Source organism: Sminthopsis crassicaudata, chromosome 2 (genome assembly GCF_048593235.1).
Source record: "Sminthopsis crassicaudata isolate SCR6 chromosome 2, ASM4859323v1, whole genome shotgun sequence".
Classification (NCBI taxonomy): Eukaryota; Metazoa; Chordata; class Mammalia; order Dasyuromorphia; family Dasyuridae; genus Sminthopsis; species Sminthopsis crassicaudata.
Window position 1 is genome coordinate 161,509,758 of NC_133618.1, and position 14,719 is coordinate 161,524,476.

The 14,719-nt window shown below is 37.3% G+C and overlaps 1 protein-coding gene across 2 annotated transcripts in view; it reads right to left on the reverse strand.

Annotated features, from left to right (window-relative positions):
* Nucleotides 1–826: 826 nt before the first annotated feature.
* Nucleotides 827–14,719, reverse strand: part of BANF2 (BANF family member 2) — a 39,739-nt gene continuing 25,846 nt past the window's right edge. For both annotated transcript variants that reach the window (XM_074287803.1, XM_074287804.1), the window contains 2 exons: nucleotides 7,043–7,174; nucleotides 827–1,054 (listed from right to left, as the gene is read on the reverse strand). In XM_074287803.1, coding sequence (XP_074143904.1) covers nucleotides 908–1,054; nucleotides 7,043–7,171 — 276 coding nt within the window. In that variant the 5' untranslated portion in view covers nucleotides 7,172–7,174 and the 3' untranslated portion in view covers nucleotides 827–907. The remainder of the gene's footprint in view (nucleotides 1,055–7,042; nucleotides 7,175–14,719) is intronic.

The following is a 14,719-nucleotide window of genomic DNA, read 5'->3' on the forward strand; positions in this document are numbered from 1 at the left end:
AAAGCTATAGGAACAGAACTACCATTGTCTTGGGCTGATTTGGGGTCAGGTTGTGACAATGGTAAAGTTTGTTTCTGATGTTCCCTTCTTTACCCTTCCTACCACCCATCCTTCCCCTCCAGTATCTCTCCTACTTAAAATATCTCTTCTAGGCATCAGAATCTTGGGAGGGGGGGCAAACTATAAACTTACACTTAAAATTTTGGTATTTAATAGGTTATGGCTTTCAGGGGTGATCACTGCATGTTAAGCAAAAACAACTCAAAGGAATTCTCTAAATCAGGGGTTCTCAAAACTATGGCCTGCGGGCCAGATGCTGCCCCTGGTTATGGCAAATGGGCTGAGGGGAGGAGACAGAGTGTGAGGTTTTGTTTTTACTATAGTCCGGCCCTCCCACAGTCTGAGGGACAGTGAACTGGCCCCCTATTTAAAAAGTTTGAGTACCACTGATCTAAATGGTAGAATTTCAGCTAATTAATGGGAGTAATGTTTGGGGAGCAGAAAAGTTTTCTCCCATCCCTGTAGCCATTCTAAGTGGTTGCCTACATCTAAGATGGATCTGGAGAATAAGTCTTTCTAGCTGCCAGATATGCTGCTGGCTCCTTGGCTCAGCCCTATGAGGTTTGGGACCATTACAACAACAGAGGTACAGTCTCCAATCAGACTGGAGAGGAGAAACAAAGGCTTGGAGGACTCACAGACTGACCGTTAATCAAGAGTTGTTCCTGGCCACTCTCAAAGTGTGGGTAAAGGTTGATCTTGGTTTCCCTGTTTTGGAGAAAGGGGTAGGAAAGGGCTAAGACAAAACAAAGTAGAAGGCTGGAGATTGAGTTTTCAATGCTCTTTAAGAGAACTTTAATGCTGTAATTCAAAGTTACTGTTTGAAAGCTGTATTGGGCTTAAGTCTTCAGAGAAAGGTGATACTCCATTCTCGAAGGCATCTGGAGATCTTCTGGGCTTCTCGCTGAGTAGCTCCACATGCTAGCATGAGCCACATCTGGAAATCGTCTTCTTTCTTGTGCATGAGGAGGTACTGGCCCAACAATACATATGCCTGAAAGGAGACAGCAGAGGGGTGAGCAAGGCGAGGGGGAGAGAGTGTGTTCCATCTAATGTTAACTTAGCCTCCTGGAAGGGGGGCAAGTGGGCTACCTGAGAAACACTGCGTGACTTTGGACAAACACGCGACGCACCAGGCTACAGTTTAAGACTGTAATTCACAGAACAGAAGCCAATCTCATTGATAGAAAAGTATCCTCATTACGCTTTTTTTAGGCCAGTGAAATTACAGGTTTCTTGCAAAAAAAAAAACACCCCACAAACAAACATAAAAATCATTATTCCCCAGAACACGAGACCCTGTTTAAGAATAGAAGCCTGCAGGGTACAAAGTACCAACATAGTTTATCAGGGGGTCGTGCCCTCTGCTTCTCTGGAGGGTTAGGGACTGGTTGGAAGCCATCTTTCCCAAGGGCATGGTTACCACTGGGACTAGAGTGACTTTTGGACATGCCTCTCAGGCATGAGATGACATTACTATAAACAATAGCAGCACCAAAACAATCACAGAAGTAATTAGATGCCTCCTTTTCAGTTCCATTCTGGGCCATAAGATCTCCTATTTGACTGGAAGTACACTATAGCAGAAAAGAATACTAGGCTGAGAAGAGACCTGTGTTCTAGAGCTATTTTAGCCACAAATAAAATTCACTTACACATGTTACTTCATGCCATCTGCACAACAACCCAATGAGTCAGGTCAATTATTAGCCCCGTTTTACATTGGGGCAGACAGAAGTCACAGAGCTTGCCCAACTGAGTAATTGAGGCAGTTTTCAAACTCAGGCTTTCTTGACTCTCAAGTCCAACACTCTGTCTACTGTACCACTCGGCTGCCACCTGATATTACCTAGTATTTGGACAAGCCATTTTCCTAATTATGCCTCCACATTATCTATGGAAACTAATATATTGTGTCCTTCTCCCTCCACTCCCTATATTCCTAGTATTGTAAGGCTCATATGACTGTATATGAAATCTCTCTGGAAAACATAAGGCCCTATTAAGATAAAAGATATTACTATTTTTCAATCTTTCTTTTCCTTTCTCATTTTCTACATTTTGGAGAAGGTTTAGTCCCTTTTAGACAAATTAGTATTTGAAGCTACTTTCATCCTTCATAAATAGTGTCTACTGATCTGAAACCAAATATAAAATTAAAGTTTGACTTATGAAGATGGCTGCCTTAGGTGGCCTGCAGCAGGAACCTAGGGATTGTGATTTCTAATGTTATTCCAAAAGATATATTATCACCTTTTATGTGTCCTCCCTCCCCTGCTATATATCATACACCATCCAGTTAAAAAAAAAATCTTCCAACAAACCATATATTCTATTCTTATCTGCTACAACATTTAAGTTTAAGGCATATGTTATACAAATACTAAATATTATATTCAGTCACATTTTTGAAACAGGGTGATTTCCCATGGCACAATTGCAAAATTATGTATGGTTATATGGTTTCTAAATTATCTTATCATTGTCTACCATATTTTCTGTGGTAGACTTTATTGAGATACTTTGTCAAACTCATGTAATTCCCTGCCTCCTATTCATCCCAACAGTTGGTAAATTTATCTGGACGTTAAAAGGCTCCTATCTCAATAACTAATGCTACAAATGCTAAGTGGTGCAGACAAGACATCTTACACCTTCATTCTAAAGCCAGGGAAGGAAATGGAAGTCCCAGCCCTCTGAATCTCTTACACTCTGCTGCTATAATCAGCTGGACATTAGAAGTTGAAGTCTCAATGAGACTGACTTTTGGGGAAGCCAGGGAATGCTTGGTATGTGAGACAAGAGGAAAACTTTCCAGGAATGTCCCAGAAAGAAGGGATTCATTTTGCAGGCTCTGTAGTCAATCTGCAACCTGAAACGTTATTTTTTCCCCCTAACTTTTTTCCTTTTATTTTTTTAGTTTTGTTCAGTCTGCAGCCAATCTAGCAGGCTGAAAGGAAAAATTAACATGCATTCTCAAAAAGGGGTTTAAGGAAGATGAGGTTCTATCTATGGCTCTTGGCTGTACACAGACTCCCTCTACTTCTGATCCTGCAACCAGGGGATGAATAAGCATTTCTCTCTCTATGGGAAGGCAAAGCCAAATAGAGCCACAGGAAGTTTGAGGTTTTACATATATGCCTTTCAAAGGAGTTACCAAATGCCTGTTTTCAACATAGCTCCTTAATGGAACTGGCTTAACTTCTGCAAAACAAGCTGAGATTCTCAGCAGATTTTCCAAGCTACAGCTTCCCTCCAATTCCCAGAGAAGTCCAAGGAGAACTGGTCAGCCTGAAGACTCCTCTGGACAAATTTCCCACGGACCAGAAGGATAGAACTGAAGATTGTTAGAGCTAGAAATTCTGTGCTATTCAATAGAGCAGTATTCAGAAGAAATATTAGAACAGTTTCTTCCTGTAAGAAACTTACAGTTTGCTTAGGGAAATCAGATAGGCATAAGAGACAGATTTGCATTAATAGAACATAAAAAATAACTAATGCTACAATGATTTGCAATGGCTTCATTATGGAACTGCAGTAACTAAGACTTAGTACTCTATCTTCATATTGGTTAATTTGGTTATATCAACAATGTGCTTTAAGCCCTATGCTTAAAACCTTTCCCTCTAGGAATTTACATTCTTCCAGTGGAGTCATGTCCCGGAATCAGATGTCTCCAGCTACTCCTTGCTACCTATAGAATTAAAGTCCAAACTTCTTAGTAGAGAGCATTCAGAGCTCTCTACTATCTAGACTCAACTAACTTTTTCAGCCTTATCTCTCATTTCTGTCCCTGCACAAACCCTTCCCCTTCCCTTCCCCCCAGCCTTTTCCCCAAATACATTGTGTGTCTGAGTCTTTCTTTTCACTCTACTTTTTCTTCTCCATTTAATCTACTCTTACCCAAATTTTATAGTGTTTCAAAAGCATTTTAGCCCATGGTGAACTCTCCTTTTTTTGACTTTCTGTGGCACTTAGTACTAGGATCACAATGATTATTTTTCCATATTTGACTTAGGGAGTTTGGCTCTTGACTTTGTTATCATAATCAATACATTTCCTTTCTCCCCAATGAGGCGGAAAGTTTCTTCAACAGTTTTCAGCTCAGGCCCTACATAGTGAGTTCTCAAGTGTGGGCTAAGAGATATGGTTGAATCTATACTATAAAAATAATTGTGTTTACTCAAGTAGCTTGAAAAGTGAATGTAACCTATATCAAAATATAATTTAATGTTATAATGATAATTTCCCTCAGAATACAGTCCCTTTTTGCTGCCTTCTGGCCTTCTCAGACATTTACCATGTGCTCTCCTTAGTAATACCTTGTGCTTAGTAACTTTCCTGATACCAAAATGTATCTGTGCAATGGATAGACCACTAAGGCTTGGAATCAGGAAGGTTCACCTTCATGAGTTCAGATCTTCATGACCTCAGATACACTTCCTAGCTGTGTGACTTTGAGCAAGTCTTTTCGCCTTATTTGTCTCAGTTCCTCATCTGTAAAGTGAGTTGGAGAAAGAAATGGCAAACCACTCTTGTATTTTTGCCAAGAAAACCCCAAAATGCGGTCATGGAAAGTAAAACTGAATAACAACAAATACGAATTAAACTTCAAAATCTCAGTCTACAGTTTAAAAGTACATCAGAGGTCACCTAATTCAACTCATACCTGAACAGAAATCCCCAATACATACATATCCAACTAGAGGTCATCCCATTTCTGCTTGAAGACCACTGTGGGGGGAGCACACTACATCAGAAGGGCAGCCCATTCACCACTGGATGAGGAGGGCATCCCATGTACTTTCAGATACCCTTACAAACTGTGAAATTTTTCCTTACCCAAAGCCTAGATTCACTCAGTTTTTCTCTAACTTCCACCCATTGCTAGAATTGTCTAGAAAGCAAGCAAAATTGTCTTCTATGAGATGGACCTTCAAATTCTTGAAGATAGTTATTATTGTACCAGCTTTCTAGGTTCCACTGGTTGACTGCTATTTATAGATGCTATTAACAAGCAGTGATCTTGAACCCAAATATTCATAGTGAGACAATGCTAAGATGTCAACTTTCCCCAAGACTATTCAAGGAACAAAGGAGAGAAAATTCTCTCTCTTCTATTTCCTGAATTTTCTTTCATGGAAAAATTAGACTTTAAGAATATCTTGAAGGACACTAGAGTGCTTCAAGTGATATATTATTGCATGCACATACACACACACACACACACACACACACATACACACACACACACACACACACACACACACACACACACACACACAGGTCCATAAAGAAAGTAGAGAGAGATATAGTAGGATGAAAATTCTTATTTCAATGTGAAAATCTTATGCTTTAATTGACACATCTGACCCTTTTAATATTAAAGTGGGCTCATGAAGAGGACTTTCTCTTGGGGCCAGTGGTTTCATGCTCATCAGCAAAGCAATTTCTACGATTTTAGCCACGGTGAAAGGCTTATGTGGGGTGGGAGTCAGGTTGGGGAAGAGAAACTACAATTGTAGCATGTCTACAGGTGAAATAAATGTTTTCCCATGTGGTATACTTTAAAGGTCTGTGAAGGCCCCACTAAATAAAATCTTCCCTTCTGGTGTCTGAAATTCCACTTCATTTATTCTTTCACTTTGAGAATGTTCTTCAGTCAGACCTCTTGTAAGATAGCTTACATGGATTCATTTTCAGTGACTTCCAACTTGCTCCATGGTAATTTTATATTACTTCACTTGTTTGTCCCAAGAATAAGTGGGCCTGTTATTTGCTTTTACAAATCAAATGAATTGATACTAATTTTGTTTGTTGATTTGTTTTTAAAGAATTTTAGGTTCAACAAGAACTGGCCATGTTCAGGAGCAGAAAATTCGAAACTTCTTGGAACCAAGATTTTTGTTTCATTTCCCAATTTACCAGTTTTCTTCTACTGTTAATTCAATTGTCTGTCCCTTTCTTACCCCACACCCCTCAAGATACTATTAAAATACTACATTACATCCTTTTTTTAAACTTTCTTCAATAGTTGAGATATTTGTGATTTTACTGGTATAGTTATTACCTCTACTGATATAGATTGGAATCCCTTGAATTATTGCCGACAAGCGGACTGATTGCCTGGTGGCCAGCCTTTTAGTAATAAGCACCAACAAATTTATCTGGCTAGTCCCAGATGACAGACACCCAATCTGTTGTTTTCCCACCCTCAAAGCCTTTCCAACTTAGTAGGATCCTTCAGAGCTTGTACTACACTCGTATAACTTCTGAGAATGCTGGATCATAGCTGTACCATAGTAAGTCATCAGAATAGGACTTGAATGGAGGATATTTTATAAACAGAAACCAACTTTGTTTTGATATTTTCATGATATTTCATCACTTTGAAATAGCAAAAGCTGCCCTTAGGGAATTATCAATATCTAGTTGGTGATGACTATCTCCCCATAGTTTTGGCAAACCCCCGAAAATACTATTTGGATATTACTCCCTTTAGTTAAATCCTTTACAAATGCACCAACAGCCTTTAGATATGTAGGGACCATAATTGATAGTGTTGTTTAATTGTGTCTATCTCAAGTCTAAATGTCTAAATGCATCTGCCCAAGTTTTTATTACACATCTTCACCTCCATTACAATGTGGTCTTCTCCAGGGCACAGTGTATGTTTTTGTTTTTGTTGTTGTTTTCTTTATAACTCTAGCATTTTGCTTAGTGCCTGACACATAGTTAGCACTTAATAAAAGTTTGTTGATTAACTAATAGAAACTCAAGCTGAAACATACCCCTAATCGAGCCATCATTCAAACAGACCTTCAGAGATAGCACAGCAAATGAGTAAAATAGACTAGAAGTAAGATTTCCCTGCTAAACAATTTCTAATGTATAAAAATAGCAAAGGCTGCCATTAGGAGAGAAGGAAAAAATAAAATAAATGGAATGAGTGAAGAGGGGCTAGAGAAAGACAGACAATTACCTTATCAAAGCCACTCTCTATTAATTTGACTGCAAGGTCTTTATCCACTCCGTCCACAAAGGAAACACACTTCTCTCCTATAGGTTCCCCGAGAAAAGTTCGTAATTTGACTGAGAGGTAGTCCGTCATTCTCTGTAACATAGAAGACATTAAATGGAAGAAAAAAGGAACAAAATCATGAGTAAGTCTCCACAGCACTACTAAGAACTGCTGATCTAGAATTTGGTTGTTGTATTCAGAGATCCTGAAAATAAATAAAAGGAAAGGAATGCAGTTATTCCTTCTACATTGTAACTTTGCCCTTTGTAACTTCAATATATTGTGGATTGGCAGAAGAAATTAAATGGGAATTTTTAAGGAGTTTTGTGGAAATTGCAGATGACAGGCTAGCAGATGAGACAGAAAAAGTTTAGAAACTCAGAAATGCCTAAAATATATATGTAATAATTGAATAAGATCTATATATTTTATCTTTTAACAATAATCCAAGACATTCTCTACTACAAAGAAAGAGCCAAAAAATTATACACAGATTTTTCCAGATTTGCTGGGGAAGAGGGGAAAGCTTCCACTCTTCTAACCCATGCAATAAGGGAAGGGATAACTCTAATTGCTACATGATTAGAATTCCAGCTTCTTCCCATATACTGAGATATAGGGGGCCTGGAAACTACAAACTTGTTGCTTTTTTGTTTGTTTGTTTGTTTGTTTTTGTTTTTTGTTTTTTAGTATTATCAGCATTATATTTAAATATTTGTAACACACTGCTTTAATTTTGTACAGTTGAAAACAATATTCTGGGAAAATGTGACCAAAGATTTTAGAAGCTAGGGCAGCTAAAAGTAGAGATTTCCTCTAGACATCCTAGCCACCAAGATGTTATAAATTCTTAGAGATGTAATCAGTATAAAATAGCATAGCTTATGTAATCAAGATCAATTAATCATTATCATTATTAATTATCATTAATAATTTTTTTTTCCCTGAGGCTGGGGTTAAGTGACTTGCCCAGGGTCACACAGCTAGGAAGTGTTAAGTGTCTGAGACCAGATCATTAATAATTATTAAATTTTATTAAATATCATTAATAAAAACACAAATTTCCATTGAGTCCATTTCACATATCCCTTTAGCTCCCGTATATATCTGTAATTGTATTCTTGACATTTTACCTAAATGAAAAGAAATATAAACACTAGATAAAATATGTATTGTGTATAAACAGACATCAATAAAGAGAAATACACACACATATAAACGCATACAATGTTTTGTGGAAACAAGAGGGGTGTGTGTGTGTGTGTGTGTGTGTGTGTGTGTGTGTGTGTGTGTGTGTGTGTAAAATAGTAGTGTGTAAAAATAGTTCCATTATTGTTGGAATATCTGGCTGCCTACATAATGTGACTGAAGGCCATCAAAAGGCTTATATGGCCAAAAAACCTTTATTTCTACCTATCTATCTTATTGTTTGAAATGCCTACCACTAGAAATTATTCTTTAGATGAATAAATTTTTGTCTTTGGATGAAATTTTGCTAAAATATATCCATGAAATGGTAAGAGTGACATAGACATTAGCACCTATGATAACATTATACATGGATATTAGCACCCATGATGACCTAGAGTAGGGCTTTAAGGGGAGAGGGTATAGCATAGATACATTTTGGAATCAGGAAAATGACTAAGCACAAAGCATTGCTGAGAAGAGCACATGGTGAATGTCCAAGAAGGCCAGAAGGCAGCTGAAGCGTCCTGGATTCTGAGGAAAATTATCAACATGAGGAAGCAGAAGACTGATGGGGGAAGTGGGAGGATATTAAAATTTCCACCTTCTATCATAATTTTCATAGAATTACAGAATTTGAGAGAAAGATGTCGATGAATACTTGAGTCCTATCTTTATTTGAAAGAAATCTTCATGTGACATTTTTGACAAGTGGCAATGCTTGAAGACAACTAACAGAGGACTCTCTTGACTCCCAAATCCTCTCATGTAAATTCAATCTATGCTTGGTCTTGTGTCATATGAAATTTTAATCCTTACTTTAGGTAAAGGCATAAAATGCCTTTATGCATCAAAATTGAAGATGACACAGTATGGAGGGATAGGTAATGTACTGCATGGCAAAGCCAGGATCCAAAAAGACTTTGATGGGACAGGGACTTTGAACTAAATCTAATAAGCTGAAACAAGGGACAGTCTTACACTTGGATACAACAAATTACCAGTATGAACATGGTTAGATTGCAGTTTGTCTGAAAAAGATTGGAAAATTTTGTGTATTGAAAGTTCTGTATGAATCAACAAGGTGATATAGGAGCCAAAAATGTTAATGCAATCTTAGTCAGCGCACAACTTCCAGCAATAAGGAGGTGACAGATAATCTCACTCTATTCTGACCTGGTCAGACCACATCTAAATTATTATGATGTTCTGAACACTACAATGTCCAGATAGATAAAAAAGGAAGTCCCAAAGAGGACAAACAAAATCTAGAAGGTCCTTGAATTAGCAATATATAAAAGATTGATTAAAGAAACAGACTGATTAGTCAATAAAAGACTCTGAGGGGATATGATTATCATTGTTAAATGTCTGAAAAGTAGTTACACATCAACCACCCTCAAAAATAACCATTAAAGTAATTTTCCTAAAATATAAGAATCATGTCACCATCCCTATCCATGAATTCTAGTGGATCCATGATTCTTCTGGCATTAAAAGCTCTTTACAACTTTGATTCATCCTACCTTTTCAGACTTATATTAATTCCTTCCAAGAACCCTATGGTTCAACTACTGGCCTCATGACATTCTACTTTTCTCCATCTGTCCCCTATGCCTGGAAAGCATCCATTTCTGCCTCTTGTAATCCCTCACTTCCTTTAAGACTCAGTCCAATTGCATTCTACACTAGGGACTTTCTTGATACCATTCTCCCCCTGCCAACTACTAGTTAGTTCCACCTCTGCCAAGATTGAATTAGTTTTACTGTTGGGAAAACTGGAAATTAGTATGGCAGAAATTAGATATGGATCCACACTTAACACCATATACCAAGATAAGATCAAAATGGGTCCATGATTTAGGCATAAAGAGGGAGATAATAAATAGATTAGAGGAACAGAGGATAATCTACCTCTCAGACTTGTGGAGGAGGAAGGAATTCATGACCAGAGGAGAACTAGAGATCATTATTGATCACAAAATAGAAGATTTTGATTACATCAAACTAAAAAGTTTCTGTACAAATAATACTAATGCAAACAAGATTAGAAGGGAAATAACAAATTGGGAAAATATTTTTAAAAACAAAGTTTCTGACAAAGGTCTCATTTCCAAAATATATAGAGAACTGACCCAAATTTATAAGAAACCGAACCATTCTCCAATTGATAAATGGTCAAAGGATATGAACAGACAATTCTCAGAGGAAGAAATTGAAACTATATCCACTCACATGAAAGAGTGTTCCAAATCACTACTGATCAGAGAAATGCAAATTAAGACCACTCTGAGATATCACTACACACCTGTCAGATTGGCTAAGATGACAGGAACAAATAATGACAAATGTTGGAGGGGATGTGGGGAAACTGGGACACTAATACATTGCTGGTGGAGTTGTGAAAGAATCCAGCCATTCTGGAGAGCAATCTGGAATTATGCCCAAAAAGTTATCAAACTGTGCATACCCTTTGACCCAGCAGCGCTACTACTGGGATTATATCCCAAAGAAATACTAAAGAGCGGAAAGAGACATATATGTGCCAAAATGTTTGTGGCAGCTCTTTTTGTTGTAGCTAGAAACTGGAGGATGAATGGATGTCCATCAGTTGGAGAATGGTTGGGTAAATTGTGGTACATGAAGGTTATGGAATATTATTTCTCGGTAAGAAATGACCAGCAGGAGGAATATAGAGAGGCCTGGAGAGACTTAAATCAACTGATGCTGAGTGAAATGAGCAGAACCAGAAGATCACTGTACACTTCAACAACAATACTGTATGAGGATGTATTCTGATGGAAGTGGAAATCTTCAACATAAAGAAGATCCAACTCACTTCCAGTTGATCAATGATGGACAGAGGTAGCTGCACCCAGAGAAGAAACACTGGGAGGGGAATGAAAATTGTCAGCACTAATATCTGTCTGCCCAGGTTGCATGTACCTTCGGATTCTAATGTTTATTGTGCAACAAGAAAGTGATATTCGCACACATGTATTGTACCTAGACTATATTGTAACACATGTAAAATGTATGGTATTGCCTGTCGTCGGGGGGAGGGAATAGAGGGAGGGGGGGTAAATTGGAAAAATGAATACAAGGGATAATATTATAAAATATATATATATATATATAATAAAATAAAAAATAAAATAAAAAAAAAAAAAAAAAGAAAAAAAAAAAAAAAAAGATTGAATTAGTTTTATATGTAGTGTAGAGTATGGCACGTAAATCTCCCTCTTCTCTTTCTCCTGAGTTGGCTCATTCACCCAACCTATATTCACCCTTCTGGATCAAAGATCCCCATAGAGGATTGCCATGCTGTTACTCTGAGAAGGTAGCTCTACTAGATATAATATTCTCCTACTCTTCCCCACCTGCAATGCCCAAACCCATCCAACAAATTTACTCCCATTTGACAAATTATCTAATTAGAAATATTTGCTAAAGAGAAGGAAAAGCAAGAATAGTTTCAAACATAATATTCAATAAAATGAGGTCATATCTGAGTGGACACAAATTTACAAAACCATGCTATAGAGGCAGATGCCACATGCCTTCATACCCTTGATCTTCCTCAGAGAGAATCTGTACCACAATTCACTGGTGGTTAGTCATCTTCTCAACTTCTTTGCTCTTTTCTTTAGCAGAGTTTTTTCTGTTGGCTGCTACACTCAAGCTATCCCTCTTCTGCCAAGACAGTGTAATCTCTTCCAGCCACAACAGAAACCAGAATCCTGGGAACTGCAGAGTTTTTCCAAGTTTGCTCCAGTGGATAGGTTCAGACACAATATTACATTCTTTCAGCAAAAGTTTCCCTAAGCCAGAGATCTCTAGAGTTTTTTTCAGGTCTACTCCTTTGATTCTGATGACTTTTTACTAGCAAAGTAGTAGATGGCACCATGGGGAAAGGGAAAAGTAGAACATTTTCCTCTCTTTTTTACCCTTTTTTCCATGAAGTAATACTTTTTCCTCCCCTTTTTCTCCCCAATCAACTTCCCCAAACTGTCAAGCCTTTCCTCCAATAGACAATTTCCAAGCAATGAAGACATTGATGTAATCCAGGTCTTAGGTTGTTTCTCAGACTGAGATCTGAGGATTCTTCTCAGATCAACTTAGTCATTTGTTACTATCCCCTTGGAGATCTGGCATTGACCAATCTATTGCCTCAGAGCAGAGTCTCTTGGATGAAATGACTCATTTTTATCTCGTAGTAAAAAACTAAAATCCAAATTTCTGCCAGACAAACCACAAAGAGGCAATATGATTATCCTGTAGTCACACAAAATAGCTCAAAGTATCATTGCTTCTCAACTTTCAGTCAGTGTTCTCCTGCTGGTTTGTAGAGCAGCTCTACACAAAAAAGTTATTGTTTGTCCTTCATTTTGGAAAGGGGACCATGGCATCAGGGAGGTGATGGCTTGACATGCAAATCAGAAAAGATTTAATTCCTCTTCCATATAACAACCCTTCAAATACTTGAAGATGGCTATAGTTCCTCCTGAGACTGCTCTTCTCCACACTAAACCTACTCACAGTTCCTTAACTGATTCTTATATGACAAAGATTGAAAGCCTTTTACCTTATTGTCCTCTTCTGAACACTCAACATCTTTTCTTTATCTGTGGTGTCCCCAAATTGAACTCAATAATTCAGATGTGGTCTGCTTGTAGCAGAGAATGGAGGGACTATCGCCTCCCTATTCCTGGAAGCTGTGTCCCTGTGCCCTATTAATGCAACCCAAGATTGCATTAACATTTTTTCTGACCACATTATATTGCTGACTCATATTGAACATGTAGTCCTTTAAAACCCCCAAATCCTTTTCAGACAAACTGCTACCTAATTGTTAACTATACAAATAAAGCTGATTTTTTTTACATGTAAGGGTAAAGCTTTACATTTATTCCTGTTGTATTTATTTCATCTTGTTAGATTCAGTCCACATAGCTCTAATATACAGAAATTTTTTGTTTAGATATTATTCTACATAATGCTACTGTTATCTCTCTTCTGACCTCATCATCATGCTAGTTGTTGGGTATACTGAAACTGCTCTTTCCAAAGTTAATTACTATCTCCCTTAATTATCAAATCTAATGGCTTTTTTCTCACAGTTCTTTAAGGTGGAATCTTTCACGATTCCACAGGAATTTGACACTGTTGACACCCCTTCCTAGACACTCCTCTCCTCCTGTGGTTTTTATGACACGTCACTCTTCTGGGTCTCCTCCCATGTGTGTAGCCATAACTCTGTCTCCTTTGCTGGATCATTTTCTATGCCTAAGTTTATCTTTGAGCTTTATCCTGGGCATTCTTTTTTCTTCATTCTCATGAATGCTTGTAGATTCACTCATTATTTCTATATTGATAACTCTATATATCTAGCCTTAGTCTCTCTCCTGAACACACCCTGTATAGTTTCAATTGCCTATTGGTTTTTTCCAAACTAAATGTGTCCCATAAGCACCTCAAACCCAATATGTCCAAAAGTGAAATTATGTCTTCCCTCAAATCTTTCCTTTTTCTGAACTTCCCTGTTAAAGTAGATCAATTACCCTGGATCACCATACTGGAATCATCCTTAACTCCTCACTCTCACATGAGGAGTAATCCCTCACAGTCTAATTAGTTGCCAAGACTTGTCCACTCAAACTCCAAATCTCTTGTATTTTTCTCCTCTCCCTTGCCACAATGACTTCTCTAATTGACCCCTCACCTAAAATATTAGAAAATCATTTAGCTTCTTTGAATCTGTTCATAAAATATGGTTAATGATACATACAGCACTTACCTCAGAGTATAAAGAAAAATGTATTACAAAGTTAAATTACTAAAAAATGTCATTTTAAATAAAGTACTTTGAAAAATGTTATTCTCTATGCAAATGTGAGCTATGTTTATATTCCCTTGAAGGTCCTTAGCAGTTAGGAAGACAAAGATTTAGGCCTGCATCCTTTTAGATACAAATAATGTGATCATGAATAAGTCATTTAACTTGTAAAAACTTCAGAAAATTCTCTTAAGACCAAATGACTAAAAAGATGCCTTTTGCATTAGGAGGGAAAATTCTTTATTGAAGGCTTTCTATATACCCCGAAAAAAAATTGGTTTTTATAGCATGGTAAGATCACAGCACATAGACAAGTCTCAGGAAATAAAATAAACAATCATAACACTGGTAGTATTTTCCTACTCTAATCTATTAATCTGATTAATAAACATCTAGTTTTCCCATAACATGGAAAAAATCCAATAGTTCCAAATCACTACTGATTAAAGAAGTACAAAATAAGACAACTCTGAGGCATCACCTCACACCTATCAGATTGGCTAAGATGACAGGAAAAGATAATGATAAATATTGAAGGAAAAGATAATGATAAATGATAAAATGTTAGTGGAATTGTGAAATGATTGAACCATTCTAGAGAGCAATTTGGAATT